Source organism: Balaenoptera ricei, chromosome 8, assembly GCF_028023285.1.
Source record: "Balaenoptera ricei isolate mBalRic1 chromosome 8, mBalRic1.hap2, whole genome shotgun sequence".
Lineage (NCBI taxonomy): Eukaryota > Metazoa > Chordata > Mammalia > Artiodactyla > Balaenopteridae > Balaenoptera > Balaenoptera ricei.
In genome coordinates this window covers 52,584,898-52,599,342 of record NC_082646.1, presented here as the reverse complement: position 1 = coordinate 52,599,342, position 14,445 = coordinate 52,584,898, and the positions used below count along the sequence as shown (strand labels likewise).

General features: G+C 39.6%; 1 protein-coding gene across 7 annotated transcripts in view; it reads right to left on the bottom strand.

The window, feature by feature from the left end:
* Positions 1–9,970: 9,970 nt before the first annotated feature.
* PRCP (prolylcarboxypeptidase) overlaps positions 9,971–14,445 on the bottom strand; it is a 71,225-nt gene continuing 66,750 nt past the window's right edge. For 6 of the 7 annotated variants that reach the window (XM_059929435.1, XM_059929437.1, XM_059929436.1 and 3 more), the window contains exon 10: positions 9,971–10,718. In XM_059929435.1, the coding sequence (XP_059785418.1) occupies positions 10,502–10,718 (217 nt within the window). In that variant the 3' untranslated portion in view covers positions 9,971–10,501. The remainder of the gene's footprint in view (positions 10,719–14,445) is intronic. The other variant, XM_059929434.1, reaches the window with a different exon arrangement.

Genomic DNA, 14,445 nt, shown 5'->3' with positions numbered 1-14,445 from the left:
CTGCCTTTCTCCTCTGTACACCTGGAAAACTTCTAATTCTGTTTTGAAACCCAGCTATGGTTAACTCCTCAGGGAAGTCTTCCTTGATTTGAGATGCAGCATGGCACAATGAGTAAGGGTTTAAACTGTAAAGTCAGACAGATTTGGGACTCTAATTTGGCCCACCACCTATGGTGGTGGAAAAGTGACTTAATTGATCTGACCAAGCCTCAGCCTCCTCATCTGTGCAATGGGCATAATAGTTCCTACCTCATAGGGCTAGAAGGATTGAATGAGGTAACCTAAGGAAAACATTTGACTCAGCTCCTGGCAAATAGTAAGTATTGTATAACATTTAGCTATTATTATTGACTCCAGGTTAAAATTAATCACTTCTGATGCATACTTATCAAGCTGAATTTTACATGCCTGTCTTCCCTACAAGATTATGACCTCCTTAAAGTTCAGAGACTTATTTGTATCTGTATTCCCAGAACTGTGCCCAGCACGTAGTAAGTAACGAATAAATGTTTTAATTGAATTATACATTTAGAAAAGAAAGGTATTCTTAAAAGAACAAGAATTTAAAATAATACTTTAAATAAAGTAAGGTAAAATAAAAAATAAAAGTGTACAACATGTTATCTGATCATGCTCTAGATTGGCTGTGACACTTTCACATTCATGTTCAGGTTTTCACTTTGATTCTCACAGTGAATTTATGTGGCAGGTATAATTATCCTGAGTTCACAAATGAGAGAAAGGACTTTGATTTTGCTTCAGATTCACAGAGCAATTTGCAGAACCCAAACCTGTATCACTTTTCTCCCCTCTTATGCTTCCCTTGCCCACCCCCACCCCCCAAAAAGGAGTAGCTCAACCACTCTTAAAACTCAGGTGTAAGATTTTAAGCTTCCACAAGTGATCCCTCACCCAGCACCCAATGAAAGCAGGCACAAAGAACAGGGCCCTTCTCTGAGATGCCATTCCCGCTGGTTACTGCGGCCCCGACTTCTTCGCACGCTGGTGGAGAAAGCATGCATGTGCTGTACATTTCGCCCTCAGCATTCAGGAGACACTTGGTTTCTGCCAGTGCTTTGGGCTCCTCCAGGCTTTTCCTGTACTTTTGTGCAGCTGAGAAGGTGAAGCATAAGGGTATCAAAAGCTGCAAACAGTCCCTACCTCTGGAGACAGGCATTTACTAGAAGAAAGAACGGACCAATGGCTTCCCAGAGCATTGTTCAGCCACATTAGAGAAAGGATTAAGCAGATACATTCAGCTATTCTAACAGATTTTCTTTAAGCTTTGAATACGCCTCTCACCCTCACTCAGATAATCACATTAGTTTTGTCATTAAAAGATCCCTTTTGTAGAAAGTACCTAAACCGCTTAAACCACCCAGAGAGGTTGCATACATTATCAAACACCAAGACAAACAAAAGGGATTTTCTGTTCCACATCTCAGTTTTCCTTATTTCTCAGAAAATCTGGGAAATCAAGGTAGAAATTATTTTGCAAATGGATAGTGGCAGGACAGCAATTCTCACTCCTTCCTTCCCTGGGAAGTCCCTTAGCAATCAGAACTGGGAAGGCTGAAAAACTTCTTCTGCACTGGGGCCAGCAGAAAACAAAAGTTTAGCCAGAGATGAAGACAGCAGAGAAAGGAGGGGGGTAGAAAGACTGTGCTTGCCTCTCTGCCACAGGAAATTGCATTTGGAACCAAGGAATGGTAGAAAAGCACAGGATTTGGGATCAGACCATGCCATTTACTAGATATGTGGCTAGTGGTTGGGGGTGGAAGTTTCTTCATTTTTCTTGGCCTCATGGTCCTCCTTTATAAAATGGAGGTAGGTAATATCTGCCTTGCTTCCCGCACAGGGATGTTAAGGGGCTCAAAATGAGAAAAGGCAGGCAGCAGAGTTCATGTAAACTATGATACAAGCATTACAGGGGAGGTTTCTTTTGGCTTTCTTTTTATAACCCCCATGACGATAGGAGCTATGTCTATCTTTTTCACAATAACATGATGGGTTCCTAACCCTTGGTACATGATGAGTGCTTAATACCTTTTTTTAAATAGTGCTTTTATTGCCTTTCTCACCAAGCTCCACCCACCCTGCAAACTTCCAGCCTTCAAGTCTCAGTTCAAATGTTACTTCTCCTTTAGAGCCTTCCTCAAACTTACAGGATGAATTCATCACTTCAGCTTTCATGCTCCCACAGCATTCTGAATGCAACTCAAATTCTTAGCCCAAAGTATTTAATCATCTGACATTGTGACTATCTCTCCCCTTTAATAGTGAGCTTCTTGAAAACAATAGGGCTTTACCTTTGAATTCTTACTACCTAACACTGTACTGCATAGAGTAGCCATTCAATAAACGTTTGAATGAACAAATGATAAATGAACAAACAATCCAAAGAATTGCAGTTATTCGGCCCAGTGAAGTTCAAGGAGTAACTTAAGAATTAAGTTACTTAAGAATTCAAGGAGTAACTTAAGAATCAGACTTCAAAATAAAGGTTATTAAATTTTAGAGACGATAATGTGTCTGTACTATACATTGTGCTATTGTGTTTTTTAGAGCGTTAGACTATTGGATGAGCTGAATAAACCATCAGTTTTTCATCTCCTTTGTTGGGTAAAACTTGAGGAAAGGACCTTAAATTATAATGGAGAAGATTTAGGTTAGACTAGAGTTTCTCGACACCAACATTATTGCCATCTGGGGCCAGACAATTCTTTGTTGTGAGAGGCTGTCCTTTGCACTGCAGGATGTCCACTAAATTAGATGCCAGTACAACCCACCCCCCTCCCCACACACACACATACACACCGACTTGTGATGACCAATAACATCTGAAGACATTGTCAAATGTCCCTGGGCGGTAAAATTGACACCAGTTGAAAACCACTGGCTTAGACCTAAAGAATAAACTCCCGCAGGTGAGGGTTTTGTGGCATCAGAAAAGGAGACAAACGAGGTGGTGTAACTCTGACCATGAGTTCCTCAGAGATAAAGCAGATGATTTACTTTACTGCTTTATATTGTACCTTCCATTCTGAAGGTAGATAGATTAACTAAATGAACTGACATCATGATAACATATGAAATGTCTCCTGTCGACCGTGAGATTTCTGAAACAAGAATAATCTGATAGCCTGTGTCGATGAAAAAGGAGGCCATTTATCAAATCATCTGGCTACTTCCACTGTACTGCACTTATTCAAGGGCATTTACTATATATCCTCAGTGTCATAGCACCTTACATATCACCTGAGCAAAAAGTTTCACTTGGAGTTTAATATCTTGGAGTTATTGATTGATGGTTTTCTGCACGCCTTTCTTTGGCTATTTGCATCTAGATTTCAGGGGCTACAAAACAAAGAAAAGCAGTTAAAACTACTCTCCCAAAGCTAAGGAGGAAGTTTGGTAACAGATGCAAACAACATTGCATAGAAGCACCTGATTCCCTATCTCTGCTCTGCCTCCACGTGGCTGGTGAGCTGCCACTGGTCCCATAGTTCATCTGTGAGCCAAGTAGGGTAATAGTAGATACAAATGTCTGAGTAGATTCAGAAGCAGTTTTTCAAACTACTTCATTTGTGTTACAAAACATCATTCCTTCCCCTTATTCAACTATCTACAATGACATTTAAACTGGCCAACGAACATCTATTCAGAAAAATTTTGACTGAGAGTGTTCCTCCAGACACTGTAAAATCTATATATTTCTAGATTAAGTCAGATCAGCAAATACACACACACACACACACACACACACACACACACACACCCAATATATATACATACCAGTAGTATATTTCATTAGCTCATTAGTTTAATCATTATACTTTGGTGTTATGATTTTCCTTTATACTGAAAGGTCATATAAGAATGAATACAGTGAAATTTAGCAATATGTATAGAGAAATTGAAAATCTTATTCATTACATTTTTCCACTTTCTGAGGCTCTTTCAGGAAGTTCCTGCCTGGGACTCTCCAGGCTGATTGATCTTAAGTACAGTGTGAACTGTTTAACTGACTTTGTTTTCCTCTTTGCAGATGGCTGATAAAAAGCTTAGAGCCAAATTTTCTTGGCCTCTATCATCAGAAAATGTCTAGAATTCCATGGCAGCATTCCCAAGTGTATGCTTGGCAGAGCATTAGTTCTTAAACGTTGTTGAAAAAGGGGTTATAGATCAAGTAAGTTTGGGAAATGTCACATTCTTGTTGATTTCACAATGAACGTGGCATATCAAAGTTTTGAGAGATTCTGTAGTAAAGATAATCTGTTTAAATTTATTTTAACCATGTTCAAACAGTTTGATCATGTACCTCTTTTTTATGTAACACCCACTTACGTCTGGCCTTACTAGCATTCTGTGGAAACTGTTCGATAAATGCTGCTTTATGGTTTGCATTCCTAGATCCATTTTACATCCCTATCCCTTTTAAATCTCTCTGTCCCATTTATGCTGTGCTTACTGTATATCTTTTAGATCACCTGAAATCCTTTCAGAACCAGGTGTGACAAAAATTTTTAAATAAATAATAAATAAACATGTGAGCCAAATGACCTTGGGCAAGTAACTTTCACATTCCAGGCCTGGGTTTCTTATTAAAGATGTTAGTCATGTTAAACACACATGTAGAACTAAATGATCCCAAGACTGCTTTTCAGCTCTGCAATTTTATGTATCTCCACTATTAGGCAGCAAAATCTGTTAAAACCAGCCCTTTCCTTCACCCCCTTGCGTTGAAAAGTGGCTCCAGAGAAATCTACCCACTTGAATGGCTATTTCTAGTCAATGTTCTATTCCCACCTAACATCAAGGCAGAGTTATATTCAGCTCCTTTGATAAAAAGTGCCAGACTGATGGAGTAGGAGAGGGAGCCTGAGGCATGAGTAGTTGAAGTGAGGGAAAATCAGTGAGTCCAAGTTTTAGAGGTACTGAGTACTTGGAGACCCAGGGAAGCCCAGGGCAGGAAGTACTTTCCAAAATCCAGGGAAGCCCAGGGCAGGAGGTCATGTAAGCACATCAGAGCTGTGAAAGATGCTTGGCTATAGAGATGGACAGAAAGCTTGGCCTTTCCACCCTGGAAAGTATCCATTTGTATAAATTTACCAAGGGCCTACTGAGACCAGCTGCCCAGCGCTGTGCCATTACTAGATGCTGATTACTAGAAGAAGTAAGGCATAGTCCCTGCTCTCAGATAGTTTGGTCTTCCTAAAAAGAGGGTGAAAACATTTAGCAATTTATTGCTAAATGTTTGGGGCATGTGTACTAAATTAGAGGTGGTCAGGAATTGCTGAAAGGTACTGGAGATGCAGAAATGAACAAGACAATCTCTACCTTGATGAAGTTTACATTCTAGCTGACACCCTAGGTGTGAACCTTGTTCTGTGACAGCATAGATTTGAAAGACTACTCCTTTGGGAAAGCTAAGAAAGACTTCACAGGAGAGGTAATCAAGTTGATCTGGGCTTTGAAGGATGCAAAGAAGTTTGCCAGTGAAAACACATTGGAGGGTAGTGATGAGAAGGGAATCAGACAGAGGAGCAGTATTTTATTTTATTTATTTATTTTTTAAAATACATTAATTAATTTTTTATATTATTGTATTTATTTTTGGCTGTGTTGTGTCTTCGTTGCTGCGCACGGGCTTTCTCTAGTTGCGGCGAGCGGGGGCTACTCTTCGTTGTGGCGCGTGGGTTTCTCATTGCGGCACGTGGGTTTCTCATTGCGGTGGCTTCTCGTGTTGTGGAGCATGGGCTCTAGGCCTGCGGGCTTCAGCAGTTGCGGCATGCAGGCTTCAGTAGTTGTGGATCGCAGGCTCCAGAGCGCAAGCTCAGTAGTTGTGGCACACAGGCTTAGTTGCTCCGCAGCATGTGGGATCTTCCCAGACCAGGGCTTGAACCTGTGTTCCCTGCATTGGCAGGCGGATTCTTAACCACTGCACCACCAGGGAAGCCCAGGAGCAGTATTTTAGAATAACAGAAATTTTTGTGTTTGAAGTGCAGGTTATTAGGAAAATGAAAGGCAGCAGTAAGAATGGGAAATGAGTGCAGAGAGGTAGATCCCAATTTTTGCAAAGGCTGTACCAGGGATCAAGTGATAGGTTGGCTCAGTGGAGTCAAATGTACTACAGTTGCAGGAGAATTAGGATGTTTGGGGTCTTCTTAAGAATGTATTGTGGTAAGTACAGTATAGTAGCAGCTCCTGAAGTATATTTCCTGAACACTAGTTCCTTGAGCTCACATCCCATCCCATGCTTTGATTACCATCTATTCACCATGGCTCTCCAACCCACACTGGGTTCCAGATCTTTACATCCAACAGTCCTACTTGACAGCTAGCTCCACTTGGTTATTTCAAAAGTATATAAAACTCAGCATGACAAAACTGAATTCATAATCTTCCTGCCAAACCTGTTCATCCAGTGGGGCTTTCTTTCCAGTCTATGGCACCACCATCTATCCAAGCGCACTAGTCAGAAATCATCAACCTTGACACCTGCCCAACTCTCATCTCATATAAAACTCATCACCAAATTCCACTGGCATTCCTTACCAAATCTCTCTCAAATTCATCCACTTCTCACTTCCACCTCTACCACCCTAGCCAAAGCTCTCTTTCTCTTACTTGGACAACTGCAACTGTGGCCTCCTATATTACATGCTTACCCCCTCCAATATACTCTCCAATTTATAGCCAGAGTGATCTCTTTAAATGAAAATCTGTTCATGTCACTCCCCCGAATTAAGGACAATCGACGGTTTCTCATTCCTTATAAAGACTCCTTATCATGGTCTACTTGAATGAGCTTCCTCCCTGCCCAGGTCTCCAGATTCATCTTATGTCACTTTCTCTGTGGTCATGGGGTCATCTGCTGTCCCATACAGAGGCCTTCTTTCAGTTCCTTGAGTATACTACACTCAGGGCTTTTGCACATGCCGTTTTCTCCACTCCTCTTCTAGTATAGCCCCCATTTACCGTTTAGATAACCTAAAACGTCACATCTCAGAACAGCACTCTCTTGCTCCCGCAGACCAGCTCAGACTACTCGCCGCTAAGTTTCCTAATAACCCCACTCTTCATAACACTTATAATTGTACCCTCTGTCTGTATAATTTGACATTTCGTGTCTTCCTCCCACTGGAATGTAAACCTTATTAGTAGAGACACTGTGTTTGCTTTTTCACCATTGTATCCTCCAGGTTCCAGAACATCTTATGCCTTGTAAATGTTCTGTAAGTAAGAACATTTCTGTAAGCAAAAGTTGTATTCTTGATCACCATTTCAGAAAGTCACAATGCATATTTACAGATTTAAAAAAAAAACGATTTAACTTTGTTTAACCCATCATTTTCCAACCTTGCTTAACTATGGATCTTTCTATTACATAAGTCATTGGCATTTTGTTGGACACCTGTGTTCCAAGAAACACTGTTTGATAGTTATACACTGAATTGCTTGAGCTGCTCTTCCTCCACCCTCATCCTAAATAGTGTGTCTCTGAAGCCATGCTTTTATGGTCTTATCCCTCCCTAACCATCTGAGAGTTGTGGGCTTGTGAGATGGTACAGCCTCAGGGGCCTGAGGACACCATGGGAAGTCGTGACAGGCCTTTTGCGAGCAGAGAAGAGGAAGCTGATCTGCAGAGATGAAGCAGCCATGGGAAAGGAAGCGTTCGGCAGGGCTCCCCTACTCAAGTGGGATCAGGTAGGACAACAGGAGTGAGGAGAACTGAAGGCACATGCCTTGTCTGAGGAAATTCAAATTCAGAATTCTCTTAACTAGTGGTTCTCAAGGTGTGATTCCCCAGCGTCATCTGGAAACTTGTTAAAAATGCAACTTCTCAGGATCCACCCCTAGACATATTACAAACTCTGGGATGGGGCTCAACAATCAATGTTTTAACAAGCCCCTCGGGTAATTCTGATGCACATGCACACTTTAGACTGCTAGCCAAACTACAAATAAAAGAAGCAAATCGTACGCACTGGTTGACAACTGGTGACCTCTGCTGTAAGCGAGAGAAAGTAGCAGTCTTGACTTTTAATGACTTTCCACACCCTAATTCCATTCTTTCACAATTCCTAGTTACCCAAGTCCTGGAGCTATTCCTGCACAGCTTCAAAAAATTCCCTCTTTTGCTTAAGCTGGTTTAATGAGGTTTTGTTTCTTGAATTCAAACAAAGATTTAAGCTACACCAATAAAGTGAAAACAACAAAACAACAGCAACAACAAACAAACCTGGATGCAAGGCTTGGTTCTGCTAAAAATGAGCTGTGAGGCCTTAGACAAGTCCCTTCTCTCTGGGCCACAATGCCATCACCTACGAATGATGTGGTTGGACTGGATGACATCCGAGTTGCCTTCAGAACTCTCTAATATACTAGACTAGACATTGGCTCCTCTGGAGAATCTCTTGACTCTACAGATCCCTTAAGAAAGATCTCTAAATTTCTTTAGTTCTGCCCATTGACTCTAGGTAGTTAGAGTAACAAAGACAGAGAAAAAAAAAAACACTCCAACTCTCTGTGTCTCTCTTTCCTGGTCTTTCAAAAGTATCATCTAATAATTAGAGGGATGCTTTAAATAAGGCTTATTTGATGCTTCAATTCTTTTTCAATTTAAAATTAAATTTTAGCATATTATAATTAGGCCAACTTTAGTTAAGGTTGCTATCTGTCATGAAATGTACATAGAAAAAACATGTACATAAAAAACAGTCATTTTTTGACAACTTTTCTCTTCACAAAAATGCAACTCATCCAAACAATCAATATTAAGTGAAGTGGCAAAGTATTTTAAAGATTTTAAGTAAAAAAGGTTTCAATGAAAATATGCTAAAATAAATGTAGCCTAAAATAAATAGTAAGAATATCCTCCATTAAGCCCATAAACCCTGCATTATATAACCTCTTAGTTGACAAAGAATAAAAACTAGTATTGTCTTGACCCTTAAATTCCCACCCCAGCAGACTTTTCTCTGATGCTGAAATGAAAATAGTGACCAAATGCTTTGATGGACAACTTATTACAATGAGAACTGAAGGCTTCCAAAACCAGACAAAGATTTTTCTGTATCTCCCAGATGCCAGGGAAAGTAAGGGGAATATTTCAGTCTCCCACCCAAGAATGAACATTATATCTGCATTTTATAAAAAAAAATAAGTGCTTTAGAAATACTCAAGCTCAAGATACAATTTTTAAAAAGCAGAAAATGTTCCCAAGGCAGAGTGAAGAAAAAAGAACTGAGAGAAAATAAAAGCAAACAAGGGAAGAGAAATCTTTCAACAGAGTAGAAACTGTTAGTCTCTCTCTCTGTCCCTGAAAGGTTTTGATCCAACCCTATTTGTTATCCTAGAAAAGCTCTTCTGAAGAAAGGTCTCAGTGTAAGAACTGCTTGAAAGAAGCCAACCCCTTGGAAATAGGAACGGCTCAGCCATTTATTAATGTCAAATATGCTGCCTGCATGAATTAGTCAGCTTGTCTTTTGGAAGCCATACAGAAAAGTTCTTGTGCACCTGCCTCTTAGTGTCCTGACACTTCTGGCTTTAATGACAGCATACCAATCACCAGAAAATAAAATCTAAAAACCAAAATGCTGAACATAACTATATTCTACCTTCTGAATAGCTGATTCATCAGTTTTTAAAGGCTTCTTACTGAAGTATCATCAGTAACCACAGAATATAACTTGCTCAGATGTAAAAAGAAAAGGAAAACAGAGTCATTTTCCTAAACTGGCAAAACCTAACCAAACTACCACAAAACTGACCTCAGAAACAAAGAGAAACGGAGCAGAAAAAGGCCAGATTTCTTACTGGCAGTACCATGGTGGCAAATATCCCAGAACTAAGAAAAGCTGCCAAATAGAAGAGAGAAAATTAAAGGACTTTCCAAAAACAGCCAAGCCCAGTGCACACAGCATTCCCAACAGCTGGAGTGAGCTTCAGAAGCAACACACAGGTATAAGGTCCAGCCCTATTCTTTATTTACAGCACAGTTCAAAGTCATTAAATCAAGCACAAAAGAAATGGCTCCCATTTCCTGGTTTGGCACTGGATATCCTTCCTACCAGCTGCAATTACATCATTTTTATCCATCTTCTGCTTTTCCTTTTGGGAAAGTAGAGGAGGGGCGAGTGACAAATGGGCCAAAGAGACTTCAACTTCGAAACCAATAAATCCCTGCTTTCAGAGAAACCAAGGAAGTGACTCCCCCTCTTGTGAAAGGCAGTCAATACTCTGCTCCAGTTATCAAGGCCACTGATGGTGTGGGAAAACTGTCATGAAGAGATTCTTCCTGGAGGTGGCACAAAGATGGCAAGGACTCAGGTCATTGGATGGCTGCTATCACCACCATCACGTTCTCTTCTATCTCAACCTTTGCCACACCAAATCTAATAAACAAGGGAAAGTAATTATGTACAGAAAACCAAAGTGAATGGAAATGTGAGTGGAATGAACTTAAAAGAAGAAACTGAAAATGATCGAACGTTACTCAGTGCATCTTTCTCAGACTTGCATAGAAATCTTTGATCCACTGCTTCATGTGTCTAACTTCCAAGGAGCGGGCTAATAGCACAGCGACGGGATCAAAGGCATTGTTGGCTCGGAGATCTAGATGATGCGCTCCCTCTGGGATGACGATCGCAAGTAAGGTGTCTGTAATATCCTTAGTTACTCCACCTCCTGACCAGGGGTCTAGTTCACCATTGCTAAGTGAGAGAAAGAAAAAAAAAAAAAAGATTATTAGTTTTTTATATCTACACAAATATAAGATAGGAGAAACCTACTATATGCATAACACCTAAAATTATAAGCTTATAACCTGGGGGATTTGATCTGAGGATTTAATCTGTCATATAGGAAGGTGCTTTATCCTGGAGTTTGACAATATTTCTGCAAGCAGGTACAGAAATAGGACCAGAGAAGAATGAAGGTTATGCTCCATGAATCAACCTAGATTGTACTGGGACTTGGAATTTAGAAGACTGAATTCCAATCCTGGCTTCATCACTCAAAAGCTGTATGACCTTACACAAGTTACCTGACTCAGTCTCCTTATCTGTAAAGTAGAGTTAACAAGGCCTACCTCATAAGGTTGCTTCAAGGGTTAAATCAGATGCTACATGTGGATATGTTTAATAAGTGTCAGGCACATAGGAGTCCCTCAATTAAAACCAGTCTCCTTCTTTCCTAAGACCCAAATACCAAAGTGATAAAGAAAAATTTCCATATTTAAAAATGCTAATTATCTCTTGGCTCTTTTTAAAAAAAAACAAACCTTCATTTTTTAAAAAAAATTTCCCTCTTAGTATAGTACTTTGGGAAATAGGGTGGTAGGACTGAAAAAACTGCTCTGAATCTAGAATCAGAACTTTTGGGCATTACTCAAGATACTCATTTTACATTAGCTTTAAAATTAAGGAAACGCTATTAGGTTATTAGTCCTGGCTGGTGCACACAACACATTTCAGAATGATGTAAACAGGATCAGTCATTGAAACAGGATACTTAGTTTAGCTGAAAAAAAAGCCAATACAAACATAGACAGCATCCCTAATAGTATTTGTTAACAGCTTTGTTGAGATATAATTCATCTCCCACAAAATGGACACTTATATCGTACAAATTCAATGGTTTTTAGTATATTCAGAGATGTGCAACCATCATCACGATCAATTTTAGAACATTTTCATCACCCCCAAAAGAAACCTATACTCACTGGCAGTCAAATCCCCATTCCCCTCTACTACTTCCCCTCACTGTCAGCCCCAGGCAACCACTAATCTACTTTCTATCTCTATAGATTTGCCTATTCTGGACATCTCATATAAATGGAATTATATAATGGTTGTTTTTTGTGATTGGCTGCTTTCACTTTGACATATTTTCGTTTCATCCATGTTGTAGCATGTATCAGTACATTTTTCCTTTTTATTGCCAAAAATATTCTATTGTATATGGATACGCCACATTTATTTATCCATTCATCAGATGCACATTTGTGTTGTTTCCACTTTTTGGCTATTATGAATATTACTCCTATGAACATTTGTGTACAAGTTTTTACATGGATGAATATTTTCATTTCTTTTGGGTATATAACTAGGAATGGAATTTCTGGGATATATAATGACTTAACCTTTTGATGAACTGCCAGACTGTTTTCCAAAGTGAGTGCATTTTATACTCCCACAAACAACATCTGAGGGTTCTAAATTCTCTGTATCCTCACCAACATTTATTATGTGTCTTTTTGATTATAGTCATCCTATGTGGGTGTGAAATGGAATCTCATTGTGGTCTTGATTTGCATTTCCCAAATGACTGATGGTATTGAGAATTTTTTTTCATGTGCTGATTGGCCATTTGTATATCTTTTTTGAAAAAAATGTCTACTCAGATCCTTGCTCATTTTTAAATTGAATTATCAATTAAATCATTTGATCCATTTTGAGTTAATGTTTTTGTATAGTATGAAATAGGGATCCAGCTTTATTCTTTTGCCTGTAAATATCCAGTTTTCCCAGCATCATTTCTTGAAAAAAACTATTCTTTCCTCAATGAATTGTCTTAGCATTCTTGCAAAAAATCAATTAACCACACAGATAAGGGCTGACTTCTGGACGGTCAATTCTCTTCCACTGATCTATATGTCTATGTTTATGCCAGTATCACACTGTATTGATTACAGAAGCTTTATACGAAGTTTGAAATCAGGAAGTATGAGTTCTTCAAATTTGTTCTTCCTTTTCAAGATTGATTTAGCTATTTTGGGTCCCTTGCATTTTTAGATGAATTTTAAGATCAGTTTGTCAATTTCTGACTGGTTTAAAGTTTACAAAGCCTTTCATATTTGACCTCACATTATACCAACCATGTGAGGTAGGTTTAATCACAACTCTTATAGATGAGAAAACTAATGCCTAGTGAAGTTAGAAGGCTTACTCAAATCAAGCCTCTGAGATACAAACTCAGATCTTGTAACCCTATGCCAATGCTCATTTTATACTACATTGTATTTCATGGACACATGACTGCTGTTGGAAATCAACAGCACATACCATCTTGGCTTGTGTGGTGCAGAGTAAGAAGAGCACAACTTCGGTATCAGACACACCTGGGTTCCAGTCCCAGGTCTGCCTCTCATCTTCCTAATCTCATGGAAGCTTAGATTCCTCAGGATATAACAGGGGCTGAAATACCTGGATTTAAGTACCTGGCCCATGGTAGGTATTAGGTCACTTTTCCCCGTACAGCACCTCTTGGTATGTCTATCTATAAATCACTTGAAATCACTTACAGAACATTTTAACGTGTGTTCTGACATTTGTTTAATGCACATTCTATTTTGCTGATATTGTTACGAAGCCTGAAATAACAAATCTTCAAGGTCATATTATCAGACATATGAAATTATTTCCATAATTTGCATAATCATTTAAGAAAAACCCTCTCATCTATAAGTACAATCTATACACAAATGACTATCAAATAATATCTTTAGCCAGAACCTTTCCCCTAAACCTCAGGACCAATATTCAATTATATACTTGACATTTTTACATGGCAGTCTAACGAGACATCTCGAGCTTTCAGGTCCAAAACAGAGCTCTTGATACTCTCCAACTCCCAACCAGCCCTGCCACTATCTTCCCAATCTCTGTCAATGGCAACCTTATCTTTCCAGTTGCTGGGCCAAAAACTTGTTACTTTTTAATCTCTCTTTCATACCTAATCTGTCGACAAATCCTGTCAGCTATAAATTCAAATATATCCAGAATTTGAACTCTTCTCACCACCCCACTGCCGCTGCTCTGGTCTAAGTCACCGTTATCTCTAGCCTGAATAGCCTTTTAACTGATCTTCCTGCTTCTACTCTTGTCTCCCTGCAATCTAATATCAATACAGCAGCCAACTTGATGCTGTTAAACTCTGAATCAGGTTATGTCACTCCTCTGCTTAAAACACTCCAAGTTTTCCCATTTCATTCAGAGTAAAAACCAAACATGCAGGACCTACAAGTCTCTAAATGATCTGGGCCCTCTGCTGCCTCTCTGATTTCATCTCCTGCTACTCTCTCCCTCCTTAACTCCACTCCAGCCACAGTGACCTTCTCACTGTACCTGGTGGAGAACATGCTGGGACATTTACCTCTCAAGGCCTTTGCCTCTGCTTACCTCTCTGCTTGGAGTATCCTTACCCCACCGAGCTCCTTCCTCCACATCACTATTCAAAAGTTACCCTTGGTGAGGTCTTCCTTAGTCACATCATCTAAAGCTTCAAACTTCTCCCCACTCACCACCAACATTTCATAACCCTCTTCCCCTTATTTATTTTTTCCCCTTAGCACTTATCTCCTTCTAACATGCTTATAAGTGCTATCTTGTTCATTATCCATCTCTCAAACTAGAACTCTCCAAGGGCAGGGCTTTTTGT